Raw genomic sequence first — 26,542 nt, forward strand, 5'->3', positions numbered from 1 at the left:
TTTAGGGCCTGTTTACATGGAGTGGGGGACCCCGGTCTAGTGGGGTTGGTTTCTTTTGTTTTCACGCTCTTGGGGACACAAAACAAAAGAAACTTACCCCACTAGACCGGGGTACCCCACTCCATGTAAACAGGGTCTTAGAGAGAAAGAAACAACAACAAAGAGGAGTCTTTCTTTCGATTAAATTTAAATGTCAACATTGACGTGGATAACAGAGAAAGAGCTAGAGCCAGAGATAAAAAAGAAAGGAGACTAATTTTTTTGGAAGAGAAACACGAAAATTTTACAGCGGCGGTGCGAAAATGAAAAATTCTAACGGCCACCAAGGTGAAAATGAGCGGGCAGTGAAAAAAATGCGAACAGAAACACATACGACATTTCCTTCATAAAACGATGTGTATCTAGGCCGAAAGTTTCTGGAAGTTTCACGTTGTAGTCGTGCAAAACAACGCCAAAGAAATGTACAAAAAGGTGTGCTATACGTGCAAAATTGTATTTTTTTGGCTAATTAGACCTATGGATTTATTTTGCCGTTTTGTTTGAGAAACTACAAACATTAACGAGAGCTTCGCTTTTAGCCCTGGCTAAATGTAGTATAGAGTATAGGAAAGATACATGATGAACAGTTAAATCAGTTAGAAGAACGCAGGTTCTTATGCTAAAAGCAGTTACACAGACATGCCAAGCCGTGCATGCGCACGCACTGACAACGTGTCCGTTTTGCAATTTTGGAAAAAGTGTTTTGAAAATTTTCATAAGCTCTGGGCTACAAACATCTCCAATGAGAACGGCTGATACAACGACTGAGAAAATAACTAAAACAAGAAAAATTCTTGCACAAAAACTTCATTCCCGCCTCCCTCTTCTCAATCAAGATAGGCGCTTAATAGAGGGTAGTAGGAAGATACATTTATTACAATAATTTGCATCAAAAACATTTGCTTTTCTTGATGGATAAAACTTGTATCAAATGATATGAATCAGATTTTGTAATGTTCGCTTTTGGTAAACTATGGCAATCAAAAGAAATACAGGGTGTTTCAAAAGTTCGTTCCGATTTAAAATTGTATTTTGTGCAAAGCATTTGATACTTCTTTCGGCAAGTGTAAACTGATTCAGGGAAGAAACTTATCTAAATAACCATTCAAAGCAATTTCAAACTAAAATTTGAAGAAATTATAATTTTTTTAAATTTTTGCCAAAACTGCACACGTACGCGAGGTTTTTCCCGCCATACTTTTCCTGCCATTTTGTAGGTTTCTATTTTGGTACTTTTATCGTTTTCTTTTATTTTCTCTATTCCTTCATGAAAATGAAGGCCTACACTGTTCAGTGCTAGAGCTCAGGCATCTATTTTTATGGTCTTGTGGCCATTTAGGCGAAAAAAAAAAGCCAAATTGTTGAAGAAGTCTGAACGATGACCGAACAAGTGGTCAAAAGTAAAGACTTTAGAAAACAAACCAAGCATGAGTGGATGGCCGTTTTTCACAAAATGTGTGAGAAATATTATCGAAAAAGCTGTAAGTATATGCGTAATAATTCCACAAAACAGAAAGGTAAAAAAATTTCAACTTCACATTATCGATCAAAGTTTCGAGCACGACAGTATGGGGATAAGTTACCAAAAAAAGTTGGAAAGCCTTGAAGAGAAAAAAGCGGTACACACTTTATGCAACCATGGTGTCAGAAGGATTTGCCAACTTTATACCAACGAAGGACTGGCCGGCAAACTCACGTGATGTGAACCCTCTAGAGACCATCTGGATTATCGTAGACGAGACAACATACAAAGATCCAGCCCCCAAAACACTGGATGAGCTAAGACAGTGACTACGCTTCGTGACTTTGGACACGCTTCGGGAGCTCGTACGTTTCATACCTCACCCCTTAGAAATTGTCAGAAAACATACGGGAAGACATTCTGGTTACTAATATTTTAGTTATTCAATGTTAAATGAATAAAGAATAACATACTAAGTTTTAGAAAAGGTATTTTTTAATAATTAGTGAAATTTAAGCGAATAAAAAATCGGAACGAACTTTTGAAACACCCTGTACACCTACTATGATTTCGAAAGTGAACACTGATGATCCTCGCACTGAAATGACAACCTAGGTGGTTGAAAAAATTAACGCTAGATCGGGAATTTTTTTTTTTTCGGCATTCAACTACGACGATCATGTTCACTTTCATATCTTTATCCGCAGGTCAAAAATAAATTAATATGTTTCATTTCATATATTTCAAAGAAATAGTGTAAGAGAAACGACGACCGGCCATATGTCTTCGTAAGCATGACTGTTCCCAATTACTGAATTCTCACGCTGACGACCTCAAAGCTACGCTACTATCCTGGCCCATTGCCCAGACTGTTCACAACCCCAACCTCGTTCCCAGGTTCTCTCTCGCTCCGTAGGGATGGGTAGAAGAAAACCCTGGGAACGAGGTTGCACAGTCCTCTATTTTTCACTCGTTTGGGATCGAGCGCCGTTTGCATTACGGGCGGCCATCCTCGGGTCTCAAATGTTCCGAGTCTAGCCTGGGGATGAGTGGTGGCGGGGGACTGTTTGGGAGGAGGCGACTACAGCAAATCCGACTGATCCAGAAGTGCTCTTACCTCGCGATAAGAACCAAAAAGAATAGTGAGTGATATCGGCTACATTAATTTATAACTAATAGCCCGGCGAAAGAGCGGCCAATTTCTCGTTGTCTCATTCGTCTCTTCGCGACTTCTCTGCAAGGCATTGCCCCTCCTTTGAACTGGGAAAACCGCCCTCAGGCTAAATCAACCTTACGTTTCACAAATAGTTTTTACTCGGGTTACTTGATAAAATTTCCGTTTGTATCATTTTGGTGAAATTATCTCTCTTACCCAGTCTTAGGACCGTATTCTTCGATCAGGAAGGAGTTACCGCTTTCGCAAAAACAATGGTTTTGGTTTAAGATATCTAAAACTAAAGTGGGGTTACAATGGCTAACTCCACTGTTTCGACTACCAGGCCCCTTTTTAACTTCTGTTTTTTTTTTTCCTTGAGTTCTATAACGGAGTTTCTCGTCTTACTTGATTTATCTTTTTTCCGGTGCGCACCTGGAAACAGTTTCTATCTTTTCTGATATGGGTGTGCGTGCGCTCTCAGAACGTCATGAGTGATGTATACTAAGTGCTAAAAATAGATAACACATCACTGCTCTTGCGTAGTTTCCTGTGGATTTCAAGCTTGCGCTTTTACTTTCTTTTTATGGCTGCGACAAAGTGAGGCTTGTTTGATTTGCTGGCCTTTGACCTTCGGCATCGTAACCTACCGCAAAGACTTAGCAGGTGCCATGTAAAATGAGTTTGTAATTGGAAAAAGCTCATATATCCACCTAGTACCTACAAATCGATTCAGATGCAGGCATGCGCAGTTGGAATTTACCTCTTAGCATATTCTTGATGTTCATCGGTTTTTTTCTTAAGTTAGCTTATCGCTAGATGAAATCATTACATGTGGATGCTATACTACGCTTGAAGAAAATATCCGTTAGAAAATATTGTGAATATTACAAAAGACGGAAATGAAATGAATTAACAAAAGAAATTTAAGTTGTTGTTTGTACTATAAAAAAAAAAACACTTTCCTGAAAGACTCCGTGATTTCCATGGTATTCTTGATCTGATCGAAGTAACATGGCTGTAATTTACATTCTATTTTATTTCACTTGTCTATATTGACTGTTTCCATTGTTGTAAAGAAAAACTATTACTTATTGGTGAAATGTGTCCATATAGAGCCATTATTACACCCCGGTGAGATTCAATTTATATTAAAAAGCAAGGCACTTAGGTGTTGTATTAAGTTAAAATGCGCTTCGCTCGAAAAAGATCTAAAAAAAACTCCTATCAAAGTCCTCATCATTAAAACAAACTCAGGTTCATCAGTAAGCCACTCCGGCTCGTTTTATACGGACTAAAACATTGCTCTATGAACACGAAAAAAAAATTAAAAAGTCGCTTATAAACGTAGAATAACTCGTTAATAACCTTTTGACAAAGAGTTCTGGTTAATAAATGCAAATTGAATTTACTATGGATTTGCATCGGAATAAGTTGTGTCTATTGTAAATCAATTTAGAGGTGAAACGACGAGGAAACTAGTAGGTCGAAGTCTGACGTAAAAAAGCGTCCGCTCAATGAAAAATCTTCGTTTGGTCTTTTTCATTTCAAAGCGACAAGACAAGGATAAAGTTCCTTCGTTTTTTCTTACGCTAGAAGAATTTTCAAGTTCTGTATTCCGGCCCACTGGAAAGAAACTTCACACAGGGGGTCAGCTAGTTCGGTAAGATAACTACTAGAGCTCATTGATCATGCGTTTCTTTTTATAACACAAGAAGCTTGAAGCTAAGCCCAGTTACCTCGATACAGGAACAACTGAAAAGAGGGTGAGGCTATGTTTAAATCTTGTTTTAAATATGTTTTTATGTAATTGATTGTGTTCGATGTAGCATCGTTTTGGTGCAAGATTACGGACGGGTTAATTCGTAAAGGCCTCACTCGAACTGAGGTCGATTGATTACTTGAAAGACCAGTAGGTCAGGACGCCCAGCACTTACATCAAGAGGATACTTAAAAAAAAAAAGAAAACAAAAGCAAAGATATCTGAATTATATTTTCAACTCCGCCGTGAACTTTGAAAAGCGAGTCAACACCAATAATGGAGTTACCTTCACTTGCATGACTTTGTCCTAAGCAAGACGAAGATTCGTTTTAGCATCTTAGCGAACATTATCACCTCATTTGTTAACCAAGATCGGTTTCTAACCCTCATTTTTGCGCGTGAGTAAGGTGCTTATTATCTTATTGTATTTCCCACTCTAAAATTTTGCAGGTATAATATCTTCCATCTTTTTTGTCCCCTTCACTGATTTGAGCTTTGTCTGGCTTTTACTAAAATGTCTCCACGTTCATGCATGTACAGTGGTGGACAGATCCGTGCAAAATATCTGACTTCATCTAGATTCAATCGGAATGCCTCCGCGATTTTTTTTTTGACCCACAATATCCGCTATGTTTTGTTCCAGAACCGGCTAAATAAACTAAGATTATTGTGGGTCTCTACCACTCTGCCTCTGCTTTTTTTTTTTTCTGAAACGGCCAATGAAATCATTTCTAGCTAGTTATTCGTGCTTAGATCTGGAGAATATTAATTTTCTACCTTTTGAACTAAAACTTCCTGCCTCGCATGTCTAAAGAAACTTGATTAGACCATACTCGGAGAGTGTGATCGACTATCGCGGATGAAAATAAACCTCAATGTTTTTTGTTTTTTTTTGCCCAGGCACTTTGTCGTTTCCGAGAGGCAAATAGTGAGGGCAGTCCCGTCTTAGGTCATGTTTTTTGTTATTTTTGTTTAAATAGCTAACCGTAAAAGACAACGTTCATGGTTAAAACGCTTGCCCTGCAGGGCCGGATATTTTAAAACAAAACACTTTGACCTAACCATCACCACATGAGAACACATGAATCAGCGACTTCATGCTTGTAAATACAGTTGATTTCTAGCCAGGGAGCATCTAGCTTCTCTCTTGACATATTTCTAGCGATAACTTAGACAGCTTAAATTCGCTGAAACTTGCTTATGAAAGCGTAAAAAGCAACCAAATATACCTAAGTCAAGTTAGCACTTATATTTTTATAACGATATAGTTTGGCCGATTGAAAACTTCCAGTGGCTTATTTCATTAGCCATTTGCCTTTTGTCTATACAATAGGCTTGCGTTTCGTTCAGACTTTTTTCAACAAAATGAATTCCTTTTTATAATTCTGTAGTACCAGAACATAATAAGTAAAGCGAACTGAATATATGTATAAATCTATGTCATTAAATCCTAATCAGTTTTCTTTAAGAATACATCCACAAAAAGCGCGGCGCAACCACTGAGAAAAATTGACGTTAATTTATTTTCCTGGATACAATTGTCAAAAGAAAGTGTGCCAATGGAAAGATAAACAGTGATTTCAAAGGTCTTTAATGACTGTAGTGAATGCCTTGCATGGTATTTATTTTTTAGCAAAATATTACATTTTTTTTGTCCAACATACTGAACCTAATTCGCCGAGATTAGTTAGATTTAATTTGCTGTAATTGAAAGATTATTTTATTTCACAGTTAATACGACAATGTCGAAACCCATATTTACTGAGGACTGCTGTTGCCAAACGCGTCTTTTTCAGAACATTTCTTTAAGACCTTTTTACTGAAAATGTTATGTGCTTTTTGTAGTTAGTCAGAGCAGGTGACGGCCGCGGCTTAACTAGATAGGGAAAAGAAACAAAGTAAAATCTCATTTAATGGCAATGAAACGGTTGCTAAGGAAGCTAGTGAGTGAATCTCTTTTTTAAGCTCAATTCATATGTGGAAAAACAACAAAAAAAATTAATCACTTATGACATGCGAGTCGGCTCTTCACCTGTCTTAGACATATTTATTTTGAGGTGAAAACGTCCCTTTTGATGACAGATTTATGTGTTTCGCCTAAAAGGCGCTCGGAATATAGAGCAAAGAGAGTTTTCACGCAATGCACGCTTCGTCACCCAAACTCATGAAACACACAACGCGAGGAAGTATGGTAGACGTTTATATTTATATGTAATAGTAAATTTGATTGCGATCTTCAGTAACCTCAGCGAAATTATCGAAGGTAGGTTGACAAGTTTATCATATATGCAAAAATTAGACAAATCTCCAGTATCTGCTGTAATTCTGTTTCTACGTCAGAAAACTCTTAGTGCGGATAAGCCAATTTTTCATGGCTCCCACTTCAGGCTTTCTCCTGTTTCTCACAGGTTATAAATCACTTTAATTTTATGCCTTTTTTGAACTGTTCGCGATTATCAACCGTTCGAAAATGGGAAAATATATACATATATATCACTTTATTAAGTGGCTCGGTTTTGTTGACGATTTTGAATCAATGAACGTATTCCGCTCAATCTCCAGTAAATTTTGATTCCCTGAAATGAACACAGTTGGTATTTCCAAATGGCTTTCCAGAACTTAGCTTCTTCTTCACACGACAGCATTTGGTTTGCTGTTTATTTTATTTTTTCAAAAAAAAAAGGGCAATGGATGTCACATTTAATGTCCTGTAATAGCCAAAAAACATAAAATTGTGTGTAGGTTTTTATTTTTCCTGAACTGAGAAAAAATAAAAAAAGAGAAAACGGCTCCAAACGGTGCAAAGAAAATCTTCACTGAGGGATCTAAGCATTGCTTAATTAGTAGTTCCTTGAATAAACGCTTTGTCTGAATGATGCTGTGACCTCGTTACCATACTGTAGGTAGGATCCAACGCGCAATACAATTCAGTTCTTCAAATCGGGATTCTTTTTGCTTCCTACTATCGCGGGGGCAGGGGTTGGGGGGTGGGGATGGGGAGGAGCTTAGGATGTCTCCTCCTCTCTAACTTCAAAACCGCGGCCACCAAAATTACACCCATCATTTCCAACATCTAAGCGGCATAGCTTGATTGACACAATGACGTTATTTGACGTCATTATCACGTCATACTCGTGAATTTATAAATCTTCTTCAAAAATGACATAAAAAATCTTTGTTGTACCTCCATAACTTTGCATAAGCATTGTTTTCAATTTCTCTTGACACGTACAATCGCCCCAAGCAAAATTGAAAACAATGCTTATGCGAATTTTTGGAGGGACATTAAAGATTGTTATGGGATTTTTTTTTTCGGGCCAAAAGAAATGGTTGATTGCTCAATAAATGACAATTTTATGCTGCAAAGCTAGTGTAGCCAAAAGTGCCAATTACATCAAATGATTGCTTTTATCGGAAAATAGATGCCTGGAAGTTATGCTAGTAATGACGAATCATGCCAAACATGCTAGCACAATTTATCAAACCCTACAGTAAGCAAAGAAAGAAAGAAATTGGAAAAGAGACTTGGAGCCTAAAGCGGGACGCTCTGCTGTGAAGGAAAGAGCGTCTACCATTTGTCCTTAGTGTACCTGTGGTGGCTTACCATCATTCAGAATAGTAAGTTTCAGTTTTTTTAAGTAGAATGAACACTACTCTCAGGTCGTCGTTCCATTATGATAGAGACCTCACGATCCCACAACGGCGACTCTAACGAGAATGTCACTGATACACTGACATCGCCCTTTTTCAAACTTTTCTGCGGTATTTCCGTGGAGCTTAAGAGTACGGCCGGACTGTGCCGAAGCTGAGAATAGATCTGAGTAAAACTGATCGCTTAACCGTTCACTTTTCTTAAGAAAACTCAAAATTTAATCAGTTCACGTCGTAGTTGTGCCAGTATGACAATGAAACAAAATGATTCAGAAAAAAGCGTGATTCACGTACAGTCGAGTTGTTTTTTCTCTCTAAACCACTTGCCTTTTTTGAAGAATCCGTTACCATTGCCGTCGTAGTGGGAAGCTCCTTAAGTCCGAGTGCAAAGTAACCTGTGAAAGGCAGTCTCAGCTTTTTAAAAGCCAGTGGTTTCCATATAACTAGTATAATTGTCAAGATTGTCTTTATCGTGCTAATCGCCTCAAAATATGTTAAGACGATCCAGACGATGAGTGATATTTGGGCCGGTTTGGACGACCGCGGCAATAGCAACCATTTGATAGAAATGAAATCTTGGCGGACTCGGATCATAGTCAGCGATCATAGTCAACGTAACGACTCACAGACGATTAGAGCGAACAGAACGATCCAAGCGTCTATCCAAGCGTTCAACATTTCCCTAGAGATCAACGCATTCTAGTAAAGTAACAATATCTAGCCCCTGAACCCAAACTTCTGGTGGACGACCGAAATGAGCTTTTCAGTAGGGAATTAAGATAAATTTTTGCATTGTGTTTGCATGTTTCTGGTTGCCAGAAATCAGATCAGTGCAGACTGAGATAACAATTCAGACATCAGGGCTGAAACTATTTTCTCTTTAGTCCCGCGTTTAATAAATGCATTATGTCACTGACGGTGTTGTAACTTCGCTTCCCGCCTCCGGCTTTCGTTTCCCGAGGACACTAGTTTAAGTGTTTGCGCGGGCTCTTTCGACCCAGTCCACCACTCCTTTCCAATATGAGCTTATGTTTCGCAGGAGATGTCACCCTGGGTCTCATTCTTGCACGCATTTGTGTTGCAACATAATTGACAGAGAAGTTGCTAGCATTTAACTGTGGTGTGATGTGGCCTTCAGAAAGTCGACGCACGTTTTTAGTTAAATTAGGTGTCGATTTTTGTTGCTAGGTTTATCATGTGGGCGATATAATTCCCCACTGCGGTCACAGGGGAGAAAAGTTAAGAGGAACTTAATCTGGCGCACAGGTACCTCAAAAGTAAATACATCAATCTGAATATGAAAAAGAAACGAGATATAGCGCGAAAATAAAATTGCAGTAATATATATCTCAAATTCAACTTTATTCGCAGTTCGTCCGTCATAAGGATTATGATTCCACATATTGATATCAATTTATTTTGTCACTTTCGGCTACTATTCACAATCAAGTTATTCTTTTTGTTAGCTTAAAACTAAAATGTTGTCTTCACGGATGCCTCAGTTATTGAATTATTTATTTGTATAAGTTGCTTTTTCCGGACGCAAATTAAAAAACTGTTTCGTCTTTGCGTGATACCTGTTATAAAACGTCTTGGTTCTTAAAACAAATAATATTGGTATAGAGCTAGTGAAAAAATAGCTAATTATTGTTTATAGAGAAAATCATCATTACTCATCAAACAGCTAGAGTGAGATGCTGGCCATACCTCAGACCGAAAATCATTCTTTATCACGTCTTATCTCGAACAAGCATGCACTTTCGTTTTTAATATACCTATTATATTTAACCAAAGACACCTGCTAAGAGAATTAATAAACAGCTCGTTGGTTAAATTCAGTAGGAAGAACTAACGCATAGCCGCGTGCACCCAAAATAGAGAGAAAGCGGAAAGAAAAACCGGCGTGGTTTGAATTCCATTTCCTAAAGAGTGAGGTTTAAAGTAATTTATCGGATCTGAAGTCGTCGTTAAGATCCATAAGACTGAATTGCTACTTCTGCAAAGTAACGTTAACTTCACCTGTATCAAGATTCTTTGGTATGGCGTGCGTGGCGTTAAGTTTAGTTTTTTCTCGGTGTATAGACAGAGCGTATTTTTGTGTTTCATTCATAAGTACTGCTTGAAAAATGTTTGATATATCTGAGAGTAATTCCTTCCGAAACAGGAATTCGCATACATAAAACGTTTCGCATAAAAATTCAGCCGCATTTGGATTTGCAAAATTTTCAGGTCCCTTATCCGCTGAGGTAAGTTTATTTATTTATTTATTTATTTATTTCTTCTTTTACGGCAGGCAAACTTAAAAAATAAGGGCGCTTTCCAAACCGGGTCAGAACAAGCCGGACAAACCATGGGCGAACCAGTCGCACATAATAGGCATTTTACAAGGTTTTTTTTTTCATGAAAAACCATCTTCACGCATGCATGCATATACTATTTTAGATTTGACCAATCTGGCTGAATAGGAATGGTCTGGTCTGTAAATTCAATTCTGACAAATGAAAGCGCCTTTAAACTTGACACAAGTGAAAAGCGATAGCATGGGGCTTTGCCTGAGAAAGTTTAAGGTAACTAGGAATCCTGTAATAAGAAGACCAGTGACTTTGCCAACTGGTGGTGCAAACTGCATAAATTAATCAAGCTAGGGGAAGTTATTAATCAAGACAAAATATGCACAAATGAAATGTTTTCAGTCTCCCGCCATTACCTGCCTCAGAGCTCATAAACAGTCGGTTAAGGCGGTATTTCTCCGGTTAAATGGTTAAACTTTCCGGCGATCGTTCACTTGCCAGCCGGATTTCAGCAACCTGAAGTTCTAGGTAACTATAAAACTAATTAGCGCATAGAATTTTCGACTGTATTTTCTTGGAATTCATTAAATTTATTTTAATGAATATTTGAATGTATTACTTTATGAAAACTTCAAAATCCGATTTGTATTAATGCACGAGTCGTTTCTAAAGTACGCCACTCACATTTATTATATTGATCTATCACTCGTGTGACTAGTATTTTCTAATCTACGACGTTTAATGGCAACTAACCAAAAAAAACGACAAGCGAGAACTCATACGGTTATTATACGTTGTATTCAAATTCCAAAGCCGCAAAAAGTTTAATGAAATGAAAGAATTAACACCAAGCATTAGTCTATAGAAAAAGAAAAGCGAGGAAAATACAGTCCTTCGCCCTCGCTAAACAAGTAGACATAAGAATTTCCAGTAAGTGTACAGAATTTGCAATGAGATCGGACAGTAAACGCTAGTAATTTGCGTATCAGTTAGAATAAGATTATAATACAGACCTTCCAAAATTTGCCTTCTTTCATAGAGGATAACCGAACATATAAGTTTTATCAATCTCACAGTATTCTTTCAATTATTTGCGGCAACGATACAAGTGTTTTTTATAGCAAATTTAACTGAATAGGCCTGTTAGAGATACGTTTTTTTATCCTTAGATTGCAAGAAGCGAAGAAAAGAAAAGTTCCTATTAGCACGATATTTTCCGTCAAGTGTAAATACTAATACAGTACTCAGTACTGTGTTGGGCTCGGTGAGGTTTTTTAGTTCTTTTTTTTCCAAAGTCAATGCCAACATTTTTACAAAGAACTTCAACATGACGCAGTCTTCATTTTCATTCCTTTGCGGGTTGATTTTTGAATAAGTTTTAAATCGCCAAAGAGCTGTTGAATTTATCCAGAAGACCAAAATACATTTTAGTGATAATGTCTGAGCTTAAAATACTGTGAATTGAACACATTTAATTGTTTCTTTTAAGCCGTTTTCTAGCTTGCTACTGATAAGTTAGAATTATACTATAAATTTGTTTTTATTGAATCAGATAGATTCACGCCAGAAGGGAGTGATCATCGTCAGTGCCGGTCACGGACTCATATCGCGTCGCCCTAACTTTTTGAGGGTTCTAATCTTGTGCTTATATTTTTGTTTTTTTGGATGAAACACAAAATATTTCCCGCTAAAGCAAGAAAAAGAATTTTTCTTCTGAGAAAGTTGCTCAGTAAAAATTTACTTCACCAAGAAAATTACTTAACAAATAAAACTATGATAAACAAATAAATAATTTTATAATACAGATCTTGCCCCGTCCTTAGGCTTAGGCCTGTTTCACGCCGCGCTGCCAAAAGAGATCTTTAGATTCTGAGACGAGTACGACTACGAGTACGAGATGTTCTCAATACCAAGTAGGGCTTGCCCGTGAACCAGCGTCATTTTGGCGGGAAACATGAGTGCATTCTACTATGAGTCTTAGCGAGAATGTCGTGGTAACGGGAACAAGTTATAAAGTGTTAGAGGCCTTATCATTTTACGGCCGGGAGATGGCCTAAGCTCCTTCAGTAAAGATAAAAGTGCTAATTTTTTGTTGAAGAAGTGCAATGAAGCTCTCCGGGGTGTCTATAATTTGAGAATACGCGAATATACTTTAAGTCAAATCTTGTACTCGTAGTCGTTCTCGTCCTAGAATATAAGTCTCTAATGTGTCCGGCCAATGTGCTCGAGCGATTCGTCTCGGCAACGTCAAAGAAATGAAATGACCGAGAACGCCTGGGGATACGCTGCACAGGGAAGGGACTGTGAGTAATCCAGAGTATTTAGTGAAGCTCTCTTAATCAGTGCGCTTTCATTGGTCAATTACTCACAATTGCTAGTAAGTGAATGCTGGCAAAAGCTAGCGCGCGCTCGGAGCACTTCGTTCCAAGTTATACAGTAAGATGTCGCGTTTATTAGCAGTGATGAACACTAAATCTTACTACTTTTTGATAGGGTCTTAATGATTGTTTATTTTTTTCTTTCATTAGGTGATGCGATCAAACTAAGAAAAATGACGTATATTAAATTTGATTTTATTAAAACTCATTTTCATATGCATTCTAACTTCCGGCTCAACATTAAAAGTTGAAGGGGTTAAATGTTAAAGAAACTGTTCTGTTAAGCGGTGGGGAAGTAAAAAAAGGTTTTATTACTGAGTTGATAAAAAATTCTGTCCAAAAGCCCAAGAATATTGAGATTTAGAACCCTTTTTTAAGTCAAAAAGAAAACAATAAACATCAATTTAGTTAGAAAAAAAATTCTCCAAGTATTTTTTCTGGGGCTTTTAAGGTTACAGCCGGCCCACAAATACCTCATAATTGGCAGGTATTATACAGAAAACAAAACGCACAACAATAGGAAACTATTTTTTCTTTAAATAAGAAATCTGTGTATCTTTAGTTCGACGACTCAACTATAATTTTTTTCAATACGATAGTCGCAATTGCGAATTAATAAGGAAAAGTTTTTAACGATGGCTTCTACGTTTCTTTATCTTATGCCGAATAACGAAATATCACGAGTGTCGGTAACCAGGAAGTTCTCAAACAGCGCCTTCAGTCGAGTCCAAAAACTGAATGAGAACAAATATTTCTTGAAATAAAAATGAAATGGTTGGTCCCAGATACTGGAAGCCAGGATATAGGAGCTGGATGTTATATATTAAATTGCGATTTTCGTATAGAGATTCAATGTACTGTGGATATTATCGTTACGATTGGATAAAAATGTAATAACAGTCTATTTCGTAGTTAATCTTTTCCTAGACAGCTGACGTCAAGCTCACGCTGATTACAAATTAACCTGAACATTTTTTAAACTGTCTCCTCTTGGTTCTTCGACCAATATGTCGTGCTTGCCATCAAATACAACGTTTTAAATTATATCTTTTACTTCGGCAGCTCGTGATCTTTAAGCGACGTCATGAATTTGTTCCTGTTGAAGTTATTTGTTCTTTGCTGCGGTGTCATAAAGGTTGTGATCTTAAACTTGGCGGACTTCGCTACCGCTCAGGTGGACGAAACTTCAGGTAAGGAAGTTGCTATACTTTTTAAATTAAGTTTTAAATTACAAGTCTACGTTTTTCTGGGAAATCAGGCAGATTTTTTTTGGGTCAACTTTGTTGACGTAAACAGCGTAGGATTGCTTTGGATTATTTTAGGTGGTCTTATCATGTTTACAAGAAGTCGCTTTACTTAAAAATGGCTTACAGCCATTACATACGATAAGCAAAATTGCAGTTACGTTACAATATGATCCCACATTAAAAGGCCATTCACGCACACTTTCCTTGTGCCTCAATACCATTTGCTTGTTTAGTTTTTCTCAAACCATGTCAGTATTTTTTTCAATCCTTTAAAATCCCCTGGCGAAGTTAATCGTATTCTGAACAGACAATTCTATTTTCCTAAGAAAAAATGATGCGATTTTAAATCTGAAAATTCGATGTTCATGACTGGGGCTATGTATTTCTTTTTCTTTTTTTCTTTTTATCTAACTTTCATGCAGCAATCATTTTATAAAATTAGTAGACATCTTTCAAGCGCCTTGAAATACGTTCGACACTTCAAGCGTGAAAATTGTCTGCAAACTAGGTTGTCTTTAATATTTAATGATATAAAAACATCGCAGTTACTAACATAGCGTGCCAGAAATGTAGACAAGTTACAAATGATTATGGCAACAAATTGATTTCATGAGAAGTGTGTTGGTTTGGATTCAAGAACTAGAAATTTAGAAACACTATAACATCCTGATAACTCAATTTTCCTTAGAAAATGAGGCCTCTTTTTTTTTAGTTTTGCCCGTGGGTTTGTTTTAATGAATGCCGCTACTCCACTGGCGGGCTTTATTAAATAAAACCTCCATGATTTATTTCGATCTGAGAAAAAAAACAATTAGGAAAAGTACATGTCTTTCGTGAAAGAAATTTTATTCCAAAAATTAGCTTTAACTTATATAGATAGCATTTGAAACGTAACAGCAGATAGAGTTCCGTTGTTAGTCATTCTTTCGGGATCTAACTGTTCGCGCATCATAATTCGAGCGATATTGAAAATTATGATGGTCGCAGTTGACTATGAAATAAATGTCTGTATTCGAATTCTCGCTTGGAGGAATATGCGACATTCAAGTAACAAACACTTGGAGAAAAAATTGGGTCAAATGATCAATTACCTTTTGTGTTAGATTTTTCATCTCGGTTACTCCTGAGGTATATTTTGGCTAGTTTCGTGGTCAACAGCGAATCATCGCTTTACCGCGGGAAATCTGGAATACATTTATAACTCTATTTTAGGTTATGAAGGAAATTATATACTTCGACTGAAAAGGAAACCAGTCAGAGTGTACGACAAAACTGTGAGTTGTTCAAATCTGTGATTTACATCTCCTTTGGGAAGCATTTGCTCTCTGACGAATGTTAAACGCAATAAACGCCATTTTTACTGACGTTGAAAGCAGTTTTTTAAATGTCCGGCTGTCTGGTTGCCCTTCGCGTTACAAACTGGTCATGCCTTTACAAGGGAAATATATATGGCTTACAAAAGTACTTTTATCTTTATTCAAAATCATACATCATTCTATCAAGAAAACATTTTTCAACCTTTTAAAAATTAAATAGAAAAAATCTTTACTGAATTACTTTAAATGCATATCCGCGACTGCCTTAAAATAGAATCTGTTTTGACTATATTCCTTTTATATCGGTAAGCAGCTTTATTTGAATCAAGTGACATTTTTAAAAGAAATACGTAAGGTCTTGCCATAAAACGGCTCTGTTCACGAAATCTATTAGCAAAATTGCTTTCGTATAGTGAGATAGGAGGTCATTTATCCGAGCGATGGGGAGAAAACTATAGCTTTCCGTAACTTTCGCATGACCTTGGTTTTTTGCGCTTTAATACGCGGTTTGAATTTATTTAACATACATATTAGAAACTCGTCATCAACATAAACGACGTTAAATTTAGACGTTTGATATGGAGTAGCCTTACTTCAGTTTTGCTTTCGTGAAACAGCGGGGATAAATACAAATTAGTTTTTGTTATACACATATCACACGTGGGAATAATATTAAAACCGTCCGTGTTCTTGTTAAACCTTTTAATTCTCTGCATGGAAGAAAATTAAGGTCGACGCTCAAATATTCGTTTTTACTATGAACACCTTTCAGTCGGAAACTCATATCGTCAAAAACGTCGGCTTTTTACAAAATTTCATTATTTAACATCCACGAAGACAAATTCTAATGTAAAAATGTTCCTTCTGGCGCCGCGTGGCTTTTAAGTGTTAACTGAAAAATAATTGAGTTTGTTTCAACATTTTTCGAATATGCTAAAATTGAGATTGATCTGTTAGCGTTAATTCTTTGAAATAGTTTTCGAGGTGTTGTTATGTAATCTGATAAAACTAAAAACGCAATGGCTTGTATTTGCTTTTTAAGGATTTAAATGGCAAATGGCGCAGTATCTGAGTTGACATACACAGGTTTTAGTGGTACTAAAAACTGAGTTATTAAACATATCGATTTCCTATAAGAAGTTGTATAATTTATGTTTTTCGCACGCTTATTTTGGTCAAATTTCTTTGGAATTTTCTTTTCGTAGAACCTAGCTAGTAAGATATAAATTCAATGTTTAACAACGATAGAAGTGAAGTCGCAGTAGTAATTTCTCTTGCTGTACGCGCAGGTCGTATTCACGATTTCCAGCGCGATAAGAGAGATAAAAATTGTGCAATTTTCCAGGTAAACAAGGCATTGTTTTAACCCTGCCAACATACGTATAGTTTAATTGTCGCCTCCTTTATTCACCAAGCCCTCGTCTAGAACATTTTCCAATTTTAAGGGAATAAAATATCCGCCTTGCGACCTAATGTCAAAGAAAAAGGGAGTTTGCCGACTTCTGGTTCCTTCTGGTTCAAATCAGAAGAACGGGTTTTTGAACTAAATAGCTGAGTACTGGTGGAAAGGGGTTTTACTCTTGAGCAAGACTACCCGGATAAGAAAAAAGAACAAAAGGTGTCAGTTTCTTGAGTCAGGAAAAATCAGTATAATTTTCTTCCATCTTATATATTATAAAGCGAATGAGCAATTTTTGGAGCTCAAACGAGACCTTAACTTCACGGTTTGATATGGACACTGAATATGGTTGAGTTCGATTTGGAAATCCGGATTTCGGATTTTGCAATCGAACGCGAAATCCGAAAACAGATTTCACCTTCGAGAAATCCGTCCTCAGGGTGGATTTCATTAAGAAATCCAAATCCGGATCTCATGGATTTCCTTTTTACCGTTTGATTGGGAAATCCGTAAAAGGATTTGCAAAACTGTTCTCGTAAACAGTGGTCTTGTTTTTGCTAATTATGCGTGCGCGTGCGAGAACGCTGTTCTTAAGGGCAGTTTTTCAAATTCTTTTTCAGATTTCCCAATCGAACGGTAAAAGAAAATCCAAAAACTGATATCGCAGCCTTGAAATCTGGTTTTGGATGTCGCGTTCGATTGCAAATCCGAAATCCGGATTTTAAAATCTAAATCCAGTTTTTCCGATCGCACCCCGGCACCCTATATCGAAAAGACATGGAACAATATACCATCGTATAACCTGGCATCTCATCAGTTTATAAAAACACCATCTTTGCTGACTTTTGCAAAGAAAATTACCTCAGAAAAAAGATATAATGCCACAGTACGACGACGACGACGAGACGCAACGACGCGAGACGTGAGACGCGAGACACGAGACGCGACGCCTGCATACGGTCTCGTCATGGGCACAATAGTCTCTTCCGATAAATAAAATTAAATACTCGTGGAGAAACGGAAATAAGTTTCAAATTGCTCAGATTTCGACAGATTTATGTCAGTATATGAAAGTCAAACAGAAGGGAGGCTATCAGAGGCGGTTATCCACCTCAGCCATAACATTCTCCTTGATCTACATAATTCTTCACGTCATACTCAGCCTCATTCAATAATTTATAAAATGTGTATTCTGTTACATCTCATATACATAGTATATTTCTGAGGGAGCAATTTTTTGGTAAACGCTAATACAGGTTTTTAGTATATTCGAGAAATACTCAACACTTTATTCAGTTTACATTCCTAACTACAAGACAAAAATGTTTGTTGATATTCTGGTCCTTGTGCTTTACAGAATACAACACTGGAAATAAAACCCACGAACGACGATTGCTAAATCAGATCATGTATGATTACAAGAATCGCCGCCTTTTTCGACCGGTCATGGATCGCTCAAAACCAATAATCGTCGGGTTCAGTGCTGAGTTAATTGGCGTAGCTAAAGTGGTGAGACTATAACATAAGACAAACAATACATTTGAGTAGCCTGCGAATACAGCCGTTTCTTCTTGTTCCTCCCCGCTAAGGACGTTTCGACAGGAGGAACTTCTGCGACTAATTGACAGAAATTCCATACTGATGACTTGAAATCTGTCTGAATCTGGTTAGGAGCTCTGATTGGTCGTCATAGCAGTTATATTGTTTAAGCTATTGTTTACGAATGCAGATAAAAGGCTACAAATGTCAAATGTAAACGTGATCCCATGACTACCTGATTTATTATGCAAACATTGATTTACGTCATGCAGTATGACATTTCTGTCGGTGAGTCAGTCGCAGACGTTCCTCCTGGCGAAACGTCCCTTGTGACGAGGAGCAAGGAGCTATGGCTGTATTCGCAGACTAGTGTATAGAGTAAACAGATATGACTTTCGTTACGTGTTCGTTCGATTGTTTTTAGTCTTTCGTGCTGTTATAGCAGTAATTAAGAGGATTATACTCCACTTGGAACTACAGTTCACTCTCTCTAAGACAGGCACTAATTAGCGTCAGTGTTAGAGAAATGTCCGTCTTAGAGCGAGTCAAATATGGGGAGTAAAAAAAGGCAGGGACCAACTCTAGGTGCCCGTTTTACAGAGCCCAGTGTCCGTTTTATACAGGTGTCGATCCGTAAAGAGAGAGTCGACTGTATTGGTTGGGCAGTTTGAAATAAGTCATGCCACGAGGGGCATATTCGTTCAGAAAGAAAAAAGGTTCCTCTGTTGTATATACTGCTTTATTTAAATATATCAAGAATGCAACTAGTACGTGGTCTGTAAATTTCCTGCTATTTTCCTCACTTTACTTATGGACAAACGTTAGAATTGGCCAGCCTCCTCACAGTACAATGCTCTGACTGATACGGTATGGGCTGAGTATTATGGCAGAATACTTTTAATTTCATTACTAGACTAATTGGGTTATTTTGTTACATTTATAGGATGAAAAAGAACAGTTGATCAAGACGCATTTTTGGGTCCGCCAGGTATTGAAATTGTTCTTAATTCATTCTAAATGTATTTCAGTTTCGTTCCGGTCTTCAATTGTTCCAATTTAAAAATTGTGGTTTATCATGAGCATCAGTCATCATTATCTTTATTAGTCATTACCGTTATTATCACTATTTTTTTTATAGCTAATAGACCCCTTCACGCCTTTAACATGTCTGTACAGCCAACTTTGATTTCCATAGCACAGATTAAGGAGGTCGGATACCTCATGAACCCTACACACATTAAGAAAACCCTGTCTTAATTTTCAGTTAAAGTCTTGAGGGAAAATGAAAATAAGTAAATCCTCTATTAAGCTCCCCCCCCTCTCAATAAGCCCTCCTTTTAAGGGAAAGAAAGTTTTTATAAGCTCCCCTTCTCTTTTACGTCCCCCCCCCCCCCCCCTGATCCCCTCCCCTTGAAATTCTTTACTAGTAAACTGGTAGACTTTATTATTCATTGACAATCTCGACTGTAAAACTTCGTGTGGACTGATCCAGGATGGTTTATTCACCAGCTGGAAGTTCGGATTTGTTTTGGTCCTCGGCTGCTTGACCAACTTCTTGTACTTGAGCTTTTCCACTTTGTGTTTTGGTTCTTTATAGAGAATTATTTCGTTTAGTCTTTTTACTAACTTGTCTCCCCTTCTTCTTAATTTCTTTACTTAACAAGCTTTTATTCTCCTTAAAAGGTAATAATGAATACTGTCATGAACTGTCCAATCTCCTTTTGAGCTAGAGAATTTAGACTCTACATGTCTCTTTATTGCAGGATTGGTTTAATCCTTACATGACATGGAAACCAGGGGATTTTGGTGGTATCAAGGAGGTTCATGTTCCTCCTGACATGCTTTGGGTACCTGATATCATTCTTTACAACAAGTACGTTTTTATAAACTTTTTCTAATTCAGTCCGTCGGCGTAAATTTTATTTGTTTTGGTTCTTTACTGCACTCACTAACACTTACTAAGTTTCCCAGCGCTACTGGCATGCCATGTTGTAGCACGGTTAAACCTTGTTCTTTAACCCTCAAAATACTTATGTTGAATTATTCAAAAGTATTTCATCATTCAGCGGACTTGTGCAAAACTATTTATGTATCCAGCGTTGAGTGTTAATTACGATTATTAATGCTAATTGACCCTGAAAAGGAAGGATAAAATTGTGCTCCTCTCAAAAAAGGATCGGTTTAAAAACAGTCTGATTACGGCTATGTTTCCATAAATTTTGGCCAGTTAGATCTCTTCATCTGTTTCCTAGTGTTTTTGTCCTGAAAGTGCTTTTTTGTTTCCTGTCTCTCTCCGCAAAGGCTCCCGAGAGGTATTCCAATAAAATTAGCAATAATATTTAAAAAAGGCAAGCACCTGCTGGAGGTTGGAAAGAGCGGGAAAAATAGGGTTAGCGGGAGCCCCTAGAGGGCGGCTTGCCCTCTTTTCGGCTTCCTATCGTCCCTCGCGCACTTTCTTTTTTCCCTCTTGGCTTGGTACACTTTGGTACGTAAACACTCGCTGCGAAGCAAAATGGACCAGTCAGAGAGCCGCTTTGGAACAATGCCTAACAACTGCTGTTTCCAGTCTCCCAAGGATACAAAGAGGTCTCTGCGGATTATAGGGAGTGGTTTCCCCGTGAAAGGCTAATATTGAAGGCCTTCCTATTAAGACAAGTATTTGAGAAACTTTTCAATGCTTTTCCTTCTCTCACTACAGTGCCGATGATCGCCTCGTGTTAAAAGCCTCGTCTGGTTATTCAACTAATGTTAAAGTACGTCACAATGGTAACCAAACATGGCGGGCTCATATCATCTACAAGAGCATGTGCAATATCAACGTCAAGTATTTCCCGTTTGATGAGCAGATATGTAAATTAGTATTCGCCTCTTGGTCACAAGACGTCAGTGCCCTTGACTTGAGAGCGAGGCGCGTTGCTAAGAAAGAAGAAGGGTCAGACGTGTTCCAGGAAAACGAGGAATGGACCGTCGAGTGGATCAATATTGAGCGTAGCGAGGTTTGTACATGTTCACATTCAAATATATCGTATGGCATTGGCTGGCTTAGCCTGTATGGGAGTTAAAAGAGCGAATCAGTTACGTCACGTTGCCATGGTAACAAAATTTTTGGAGCGCAACAAAACTTCAAACTTCATTACTTTTATTTAACTCCATTCAATTCGTCAAGTGTTGACGAAATTTTCTGGGTTTGAATCCGAAAGAAGAACTGTATCTAAGTTTAGGAAAAGGAAATTGCTTGTATTCATGAACTCCACTGAGCGGACGCTTGAAATAAGGAAGTTTCATGTCGTAGTCGTGCAACGACGGCTAAGAGATGTACAAAAAAGCGTGATGCACGTGCAAAGTAGTATTTTGCTAATGGAAACCTCTGCCGTTCTCGTTCCCTATTGTTGTTAACCAGAAATTTTGCCGCCATGGTAACCTGACTTCACACTTCTCCCTCTATTGAGCTAAGTTGTGCAACTACCAGATTTACTTGAATAAACACTGCGGCGCTTAGTAAAAAGTTTTAGCGTCTCTGATGACGCGGCTTTTATTTCTAAACTCTGCGATGCTGACAATTACGTCAAATCATTTGTAAATCTTGTGAAAAACAGAAAGGTGCTGAAAGTTCCAAAGTCACCCCCTTTCTGCTAATATACTCGTATTTTAGATTACCAAGTTGTGACGAGTTTATTTTTTTGCCATAACCCTCGAATAAACGCTGCATATCTTTGTTTGGATAAGGCGTTCGTCCGAGGGCGGAAGTTAATTAAGTAACGTTAAATGAAGCTCAGGGTTGGCGAGAGAAGGAGAAGGAAGGATTCCCTTTGCCCCCTTACTTTCGCGTCCATCGCGTGTGCGCGCGCCTTTATTTCCTTCCGATAAACGCTTGCCATGCAGGCCATAAATTGCTAAAACAGAGTTTGAAATTAAACACTTACATTATCACCGTTACGGTAGTATCTTAAGTGATCAAGTAAGGCCCATCATCTAGGCTTCCTAAACACAATACTTTAATAAATAAAAAAACAGAAAAGTACTTTAATAATCACAGTATTTAAAGTTGACGTCAGATACAGTAGAACCTCGATAACTCGAACGCTGATAACTAGTACTCGAATTCCCCGCTAACTCGAACTACATTTCCTTTCCCTTGATCAAAATTTTACTGAAATTTACCCCGATAACTCGAATTCTCCGCTATTCCGAACTGTTTTTCATTTCCCCTCAGAGTACAGTTCGAGTTACTGGGGTTCTACTGCATTTCTCTATTGTGCTTAAGTTTAATTTGGTGCATTGCCACTTGAAAACAGTTCATTCGTAATTTCGCTTTTATCTTCTTGTTAGTATGCCGAGCCTAAAATTTTATGAAAAAATTTCCGCTGAAGATTGAGCGTGCAAACATCTTCATAGCTAAGGTAGTACTTTTTCAGATTGTATCGGTTTTTCTGACCGGTACTGTTTTCAATTTTCTTTTTATTGTAGAAGGAAAATGACTGCTGTGATTTACCCGTGGCGGAATTAACCGTATCCATGCTTCTCCAGAGACGCACGTATTATTACGTCATGAGCCTTATCTTGCCTTGCACACTCATAGCTTGCACCATTTTCTTGGAGTTCATTCTTCCAGCAGAGTCAGGCGAACGAGTAGGCCTGGGCATAACTATTTTGCTCTCGATGGCTGTATTTCAAGAACTTACGTCAGAGAAGTTGCCTTCAAGCTCCGAGCATTTTCCTCTGTTAGGTAAGTGCCCTGTCACGATGCTTACATAAAATTCGTGCGCACTTTTTGGCATGACGCTATTTTTCTTCCGTATTTGGTGAACTCCCTTCTGCCGAAGGCCAAGAGCCATAATGGGACTAGAAGAGAAGATGTTTGTGATATCCAGTTAAATGACGTCAATAGTAGTGCAGGGTATGGGAAGAGCTAAGGCAGGGCAACCGTGAAGTCCTAGGGGCAAGGTTGCGTTAGCTCAGTTGTTTTGGTAGAGCTGGCGAATAATGGCGGAAAAATTAACACGTTCTGCTCTAAGAAGAAATGGCCGACCTACTGCCGCCTAAAAGCATAACAAGTATTAGTAAAAATACAAATCGAAGGATGACAACTGGTGTTTGAAGAATATCTGCAAGACTAAGCATCCCTTGACATTCCTGAATTTTTCGAGGAACAGGCCAATGGAGACGGGAACTTAACTTTTATTTAGTTTGTTTTAAAAGTATGAATTATTTCCAATTAAACATTATTACTGAGATTCTGCTGTCGAATGATCTCCATAATTCTTCAGTACATGCTCAGCTTCATCCAACTTCAACTTCACGTTATCCGAAAGGCTGTTTCTGAATAATCAGGACATTAAACTTAAGGTCCCGGAGCTTAAAGGAGGTTTTCATCTTAAGACACAAAGAGCCCTGTTTGGGCGATCACACAACCAATAGGAAGTGATAGATGACCGTAGATTATTCCAAATTTACTTTGGCGACAAGTCGTTCGGTGCAAATGCAAAGCCGAAAGGGCGATGGGACATAATTTGCCTACAGAAGAAGAGCGCCATTATTCGATGGGGGAGTTAATTCGAGAGAGCGTTTAGTATTGATTTTCGGTATTCTAATAATCCCTAATACGTTTCTCTTTCCTTATAGCCATGTACTACTCAGTTTCAATCATGGAAATAGGAACGGCCCTAGGAGCCACTTGTATCATACTCAACTTTCATCACCGCAACACTAAGATGCCCAACTGGTTTCACAAGATCGTTCTTGAGTGGCTGGCAAAGCTGGTCTGGTATAAGCCCCGTTACCTCCACTGTCACCTCACCACCGAATCAGAAGATGAAACTGTACAAACAAAGCTTCAAACCAACTCAGGCCCCGAGAGGAAACGAAACGACGCTTTCGACCTCGACAGGGAATCTATCGAGTTTGAGATGGACCTTTTTGATGAATCTCGCGGGGGACGCGATCAGGTGCCCTTGGCTCAAAATGGGAACCTTTCTGTTCCGGCGAATAACGGTACTAGGAAACGCTCTATTAGACGGAAAACGCAAGACACTGAGACCGAGACAAGTGAAGTGCAGTTTCCTGAAACAAGGTTTCCGTTTTATGACGTTAACAAAGAAGAAATCTATAAGAAACAGTGGCAGGATGCAGCGAGAATTTTAGATCGATTTTTGCTTGTGGCCTCATTTGTTATCGGTTCCATCTCAGCTATGAGTATTTTCTTGCAGTCTCCGCGAATAAGAGGACTGTTTATTCCCTGAAAAAAGGCCTGAACCAGTTGTTTCGAGACACTCAGTCATAACGTCTTGTCTGATCTGGTTATGAAACACATCTTGAATGTGATGGTTAGTGTTGTAGCTTTGGCCATGGACCCTGTTGGCAATGTTGTATCCATTTTAAACAACAGAGCAAGCAGTACGTATAAGCGGGCAAAGACAAACAAATTGCCAGAAATGTTTGCACAAAGTAAAATTAAACTGCCGGAAATATTCGCCCTCTGCTTGAGGACACGCAGTTCATTTACACAACTTTATGTCGACTCATGTTTGAACTGGAAAAAGTGTCGTTGTCATGTTGATAACTGAACTTGCTACAGAATCGTTTACAAGCTGATGAAACATAGCATTACTCCACAAACTGATGAAGCTATGAGGCCGCGCCAATGAATCACACAGTTTCCAGGTGTTTCGCAAAACTGCACCATAAATATCGGTGGATATTGATTAAAAAACCTTTCTGGCCTTATCAATGGGAAGTTTAGTCAATCGTTCACGGCCTTTCTTTTTGTTGTGCACGGAAAAGGAGAAATGTCGCCTCTCAAGTTCCTTGTTTCCAGATAACTCTGTCATCAGACTTAAAAATCAAACTTAAGACTGAAATGCGATTAATGGGTTTCCTTGGGTTGTCATGCCTGTACAAATCCCCACAATTTCCAGTCAAAAGAATATCATGCATTCACATATTTTAGAGCCTTAATGGGATACACAGTTCTGTGATCTGGGATTTACAGACCAAAGTTCATTCCTTTAATTCCAGACAATGAAATCATAATCCGGTCATAGTTCAGTAGTCCAGTCCACAGTCAACTGCATAATAGGGCCATTTATACGAGGAAAAAATAAGACGCGTCTTACATAGGACGCGTCTTCGTCTAAAATAAGACGCGGCTTAGCTAAGACGCGTCTTATTTTAGAACAGCCCTTAACACCTGTTCTTAGATAAGACGCGTCTTAGCTAAGACGAGAAAAACCTCGTATAAATGCCCTTCGCGTCTTACATAAGACGCGAACCCATAGTAAGCATGAGTTAATTTTTGGCGCGCCACGTTGGATTGCCGTTGCAACGGGCAACATTCAGACGAAAACGAGTCAAGAACAGAAATAAGACACGAACCATTTATACGAGCTGTTCTCGTCTCAGATGAGACATGCTCGTATAAAAGGTACAGTTCGCGTCTTATTTAAGACGCGTCTTATTTTTTCTCGTATAAATGGCCCTAATATTTCTTCCTGATATGTCGCGTGAAGTCATATCGACAGATTTTACCCAGTGCACAGCGATCTGGACAATCATCGCAGACAAGTGCACCTAGGAGACCTAGCAGTCTGATTTGGAAACTAAAGAAATTTAACACAAGAGAGAATAATGATTGATAATATCTTTTTTCATAGTAAGACACTTTTATCGAATTCTTATAGGCTTGAAACTTATGCAGCTCCATTCCCTAGATTAACCAGGTTCACTGAGGAGATAAAAAAAAGATTTTTGCGTGTTAAATAAGATAAATAAGATAAATATTTATGTTTGTTAGATTCCTAGTAAAGCCGCCAGGCGTAAAAACAGATATGTGCACTTAGCTGCTAAATAAATTTTAAGGCTTTAACTTTCTAGGTGTCAAGTGCCTGTAGGGGCATACTGAGGGGTTAAAACAAGATCAGAGTATGAAACCTCTCTTGGTCAAAATTATGCGAGACATTTAGGTTAAAACGTGTCGTAAAAGTTTCTTCCTTTTTTACTCTCTATGATATGGTTCTTATGGTTCTGACACGAACAATTTCCTCGCCTTGCGACAAAAATACGCTTTTCCTGACAAAATATAACTAATTAATCAGAATGATACAGAATCGATGCGACATTTTTCGACGCTAGTGCAATTTCATCATTACCTCCACGACAACCCCCCGTTGTCCATCGAGGACAATGCAGCCAAAATATGGCATATGAGCCTGCGACAGGGGGGGGCCCACGACTTAGCGAAATTTCGTGTACCTATGATCCACCGATTTATGACATCACATCCGGTTTCAGAGTTGCTCCTCTGTTTTCG

General features: G+C 38.2%; 1 protein-coding gene across 5 annotated transcripts; it reads left to right on the forward strand.

The window, feature by feature from the left end:
* Positions 1-4,121: 4,121 nt before the first annotated feature.
* On the forward strand, positions 4,122-25,305 carry LOC140948595 (neuronal acetylcholine receptor subunit alpha-7-like). 5 transcript variants are annotated; one of them, XM_073397849.1, is made up of 8 exons: positions 4,122-4,420; positions 13,799-13,926; positions 18,056-18,207; positions 19,181-19,225; positions 20,001-20,110; positions 20,936-21,233; positions 22,705-22,963; positions 23,860-25,305. In XM_073397849.1, the coding sequence occupies exons 2-8, from the start codon at positions 13,821-13,823 to the stop codon at positions 24,474-24,476; spliced, it is 1,587 nt and encodes a 528-aa protein (XP_073253950.1). In that variant the 5' UTR covers positions 4,122-4,420; positions 13,799-13,820; the 3' UTR covers positions 24,477-25,305. The 5 variants fall into 5 exon arrangements, with proteins under 5 accessions (XP_073253950.1, XP_073253953.1, XP_073253954.1 ...); XM_073397852.1 differs by having other exon boundaries at positions 4,122-4,317; XM_073397853.1 differs by lacking the exon at positions 4,122-4,420 and adding an exon at positions 7,907-8,034.
* Positions 25,306-26,542: the final 1,237 nt, after the last annotated feature.

The sequence above is a fragment of the Porites lutea genome, chromosome 9 (assembly GCF_958299795.1).
Source record: "Porites lutea chromosome 9, jaPorLute2.1, whole genome shotgun sequence".
Taxonomy (NCBI): Eukaryota; Metazoa; Cnidaria; class Anthozoa; order Scleractinia; family Poritidae; genus Porites; species Porites lutea.

What these genes read in the sequence shown, in the direction of transcription:
- LOC140948595 (XM_073397849.1), top strand. Translation starts at nt 13,821, where the DNA reads ATGAATTTGTTCCTGTTGAAGTTATTTGTTCTTTGCTGCGGTGTCATA. An exon ending in TCAGGTGGACGAAACTTCAG is followed by an intron (nt 13,927 to 18,055) that starts GTAAGGAAGTTG and finishes TGTGCTTTACAG; the next exon opens with AATACAACACTGGAAATAAA. An exon ending in TAATTGGCGTAGCTAAAGTG is followed by an intron (nt 18,208 to 19,180) that starts GTGAGACTATAA and finishes TTACATTTATAG; the next exon opens with GATGAAAAAGAACAGTTGAT.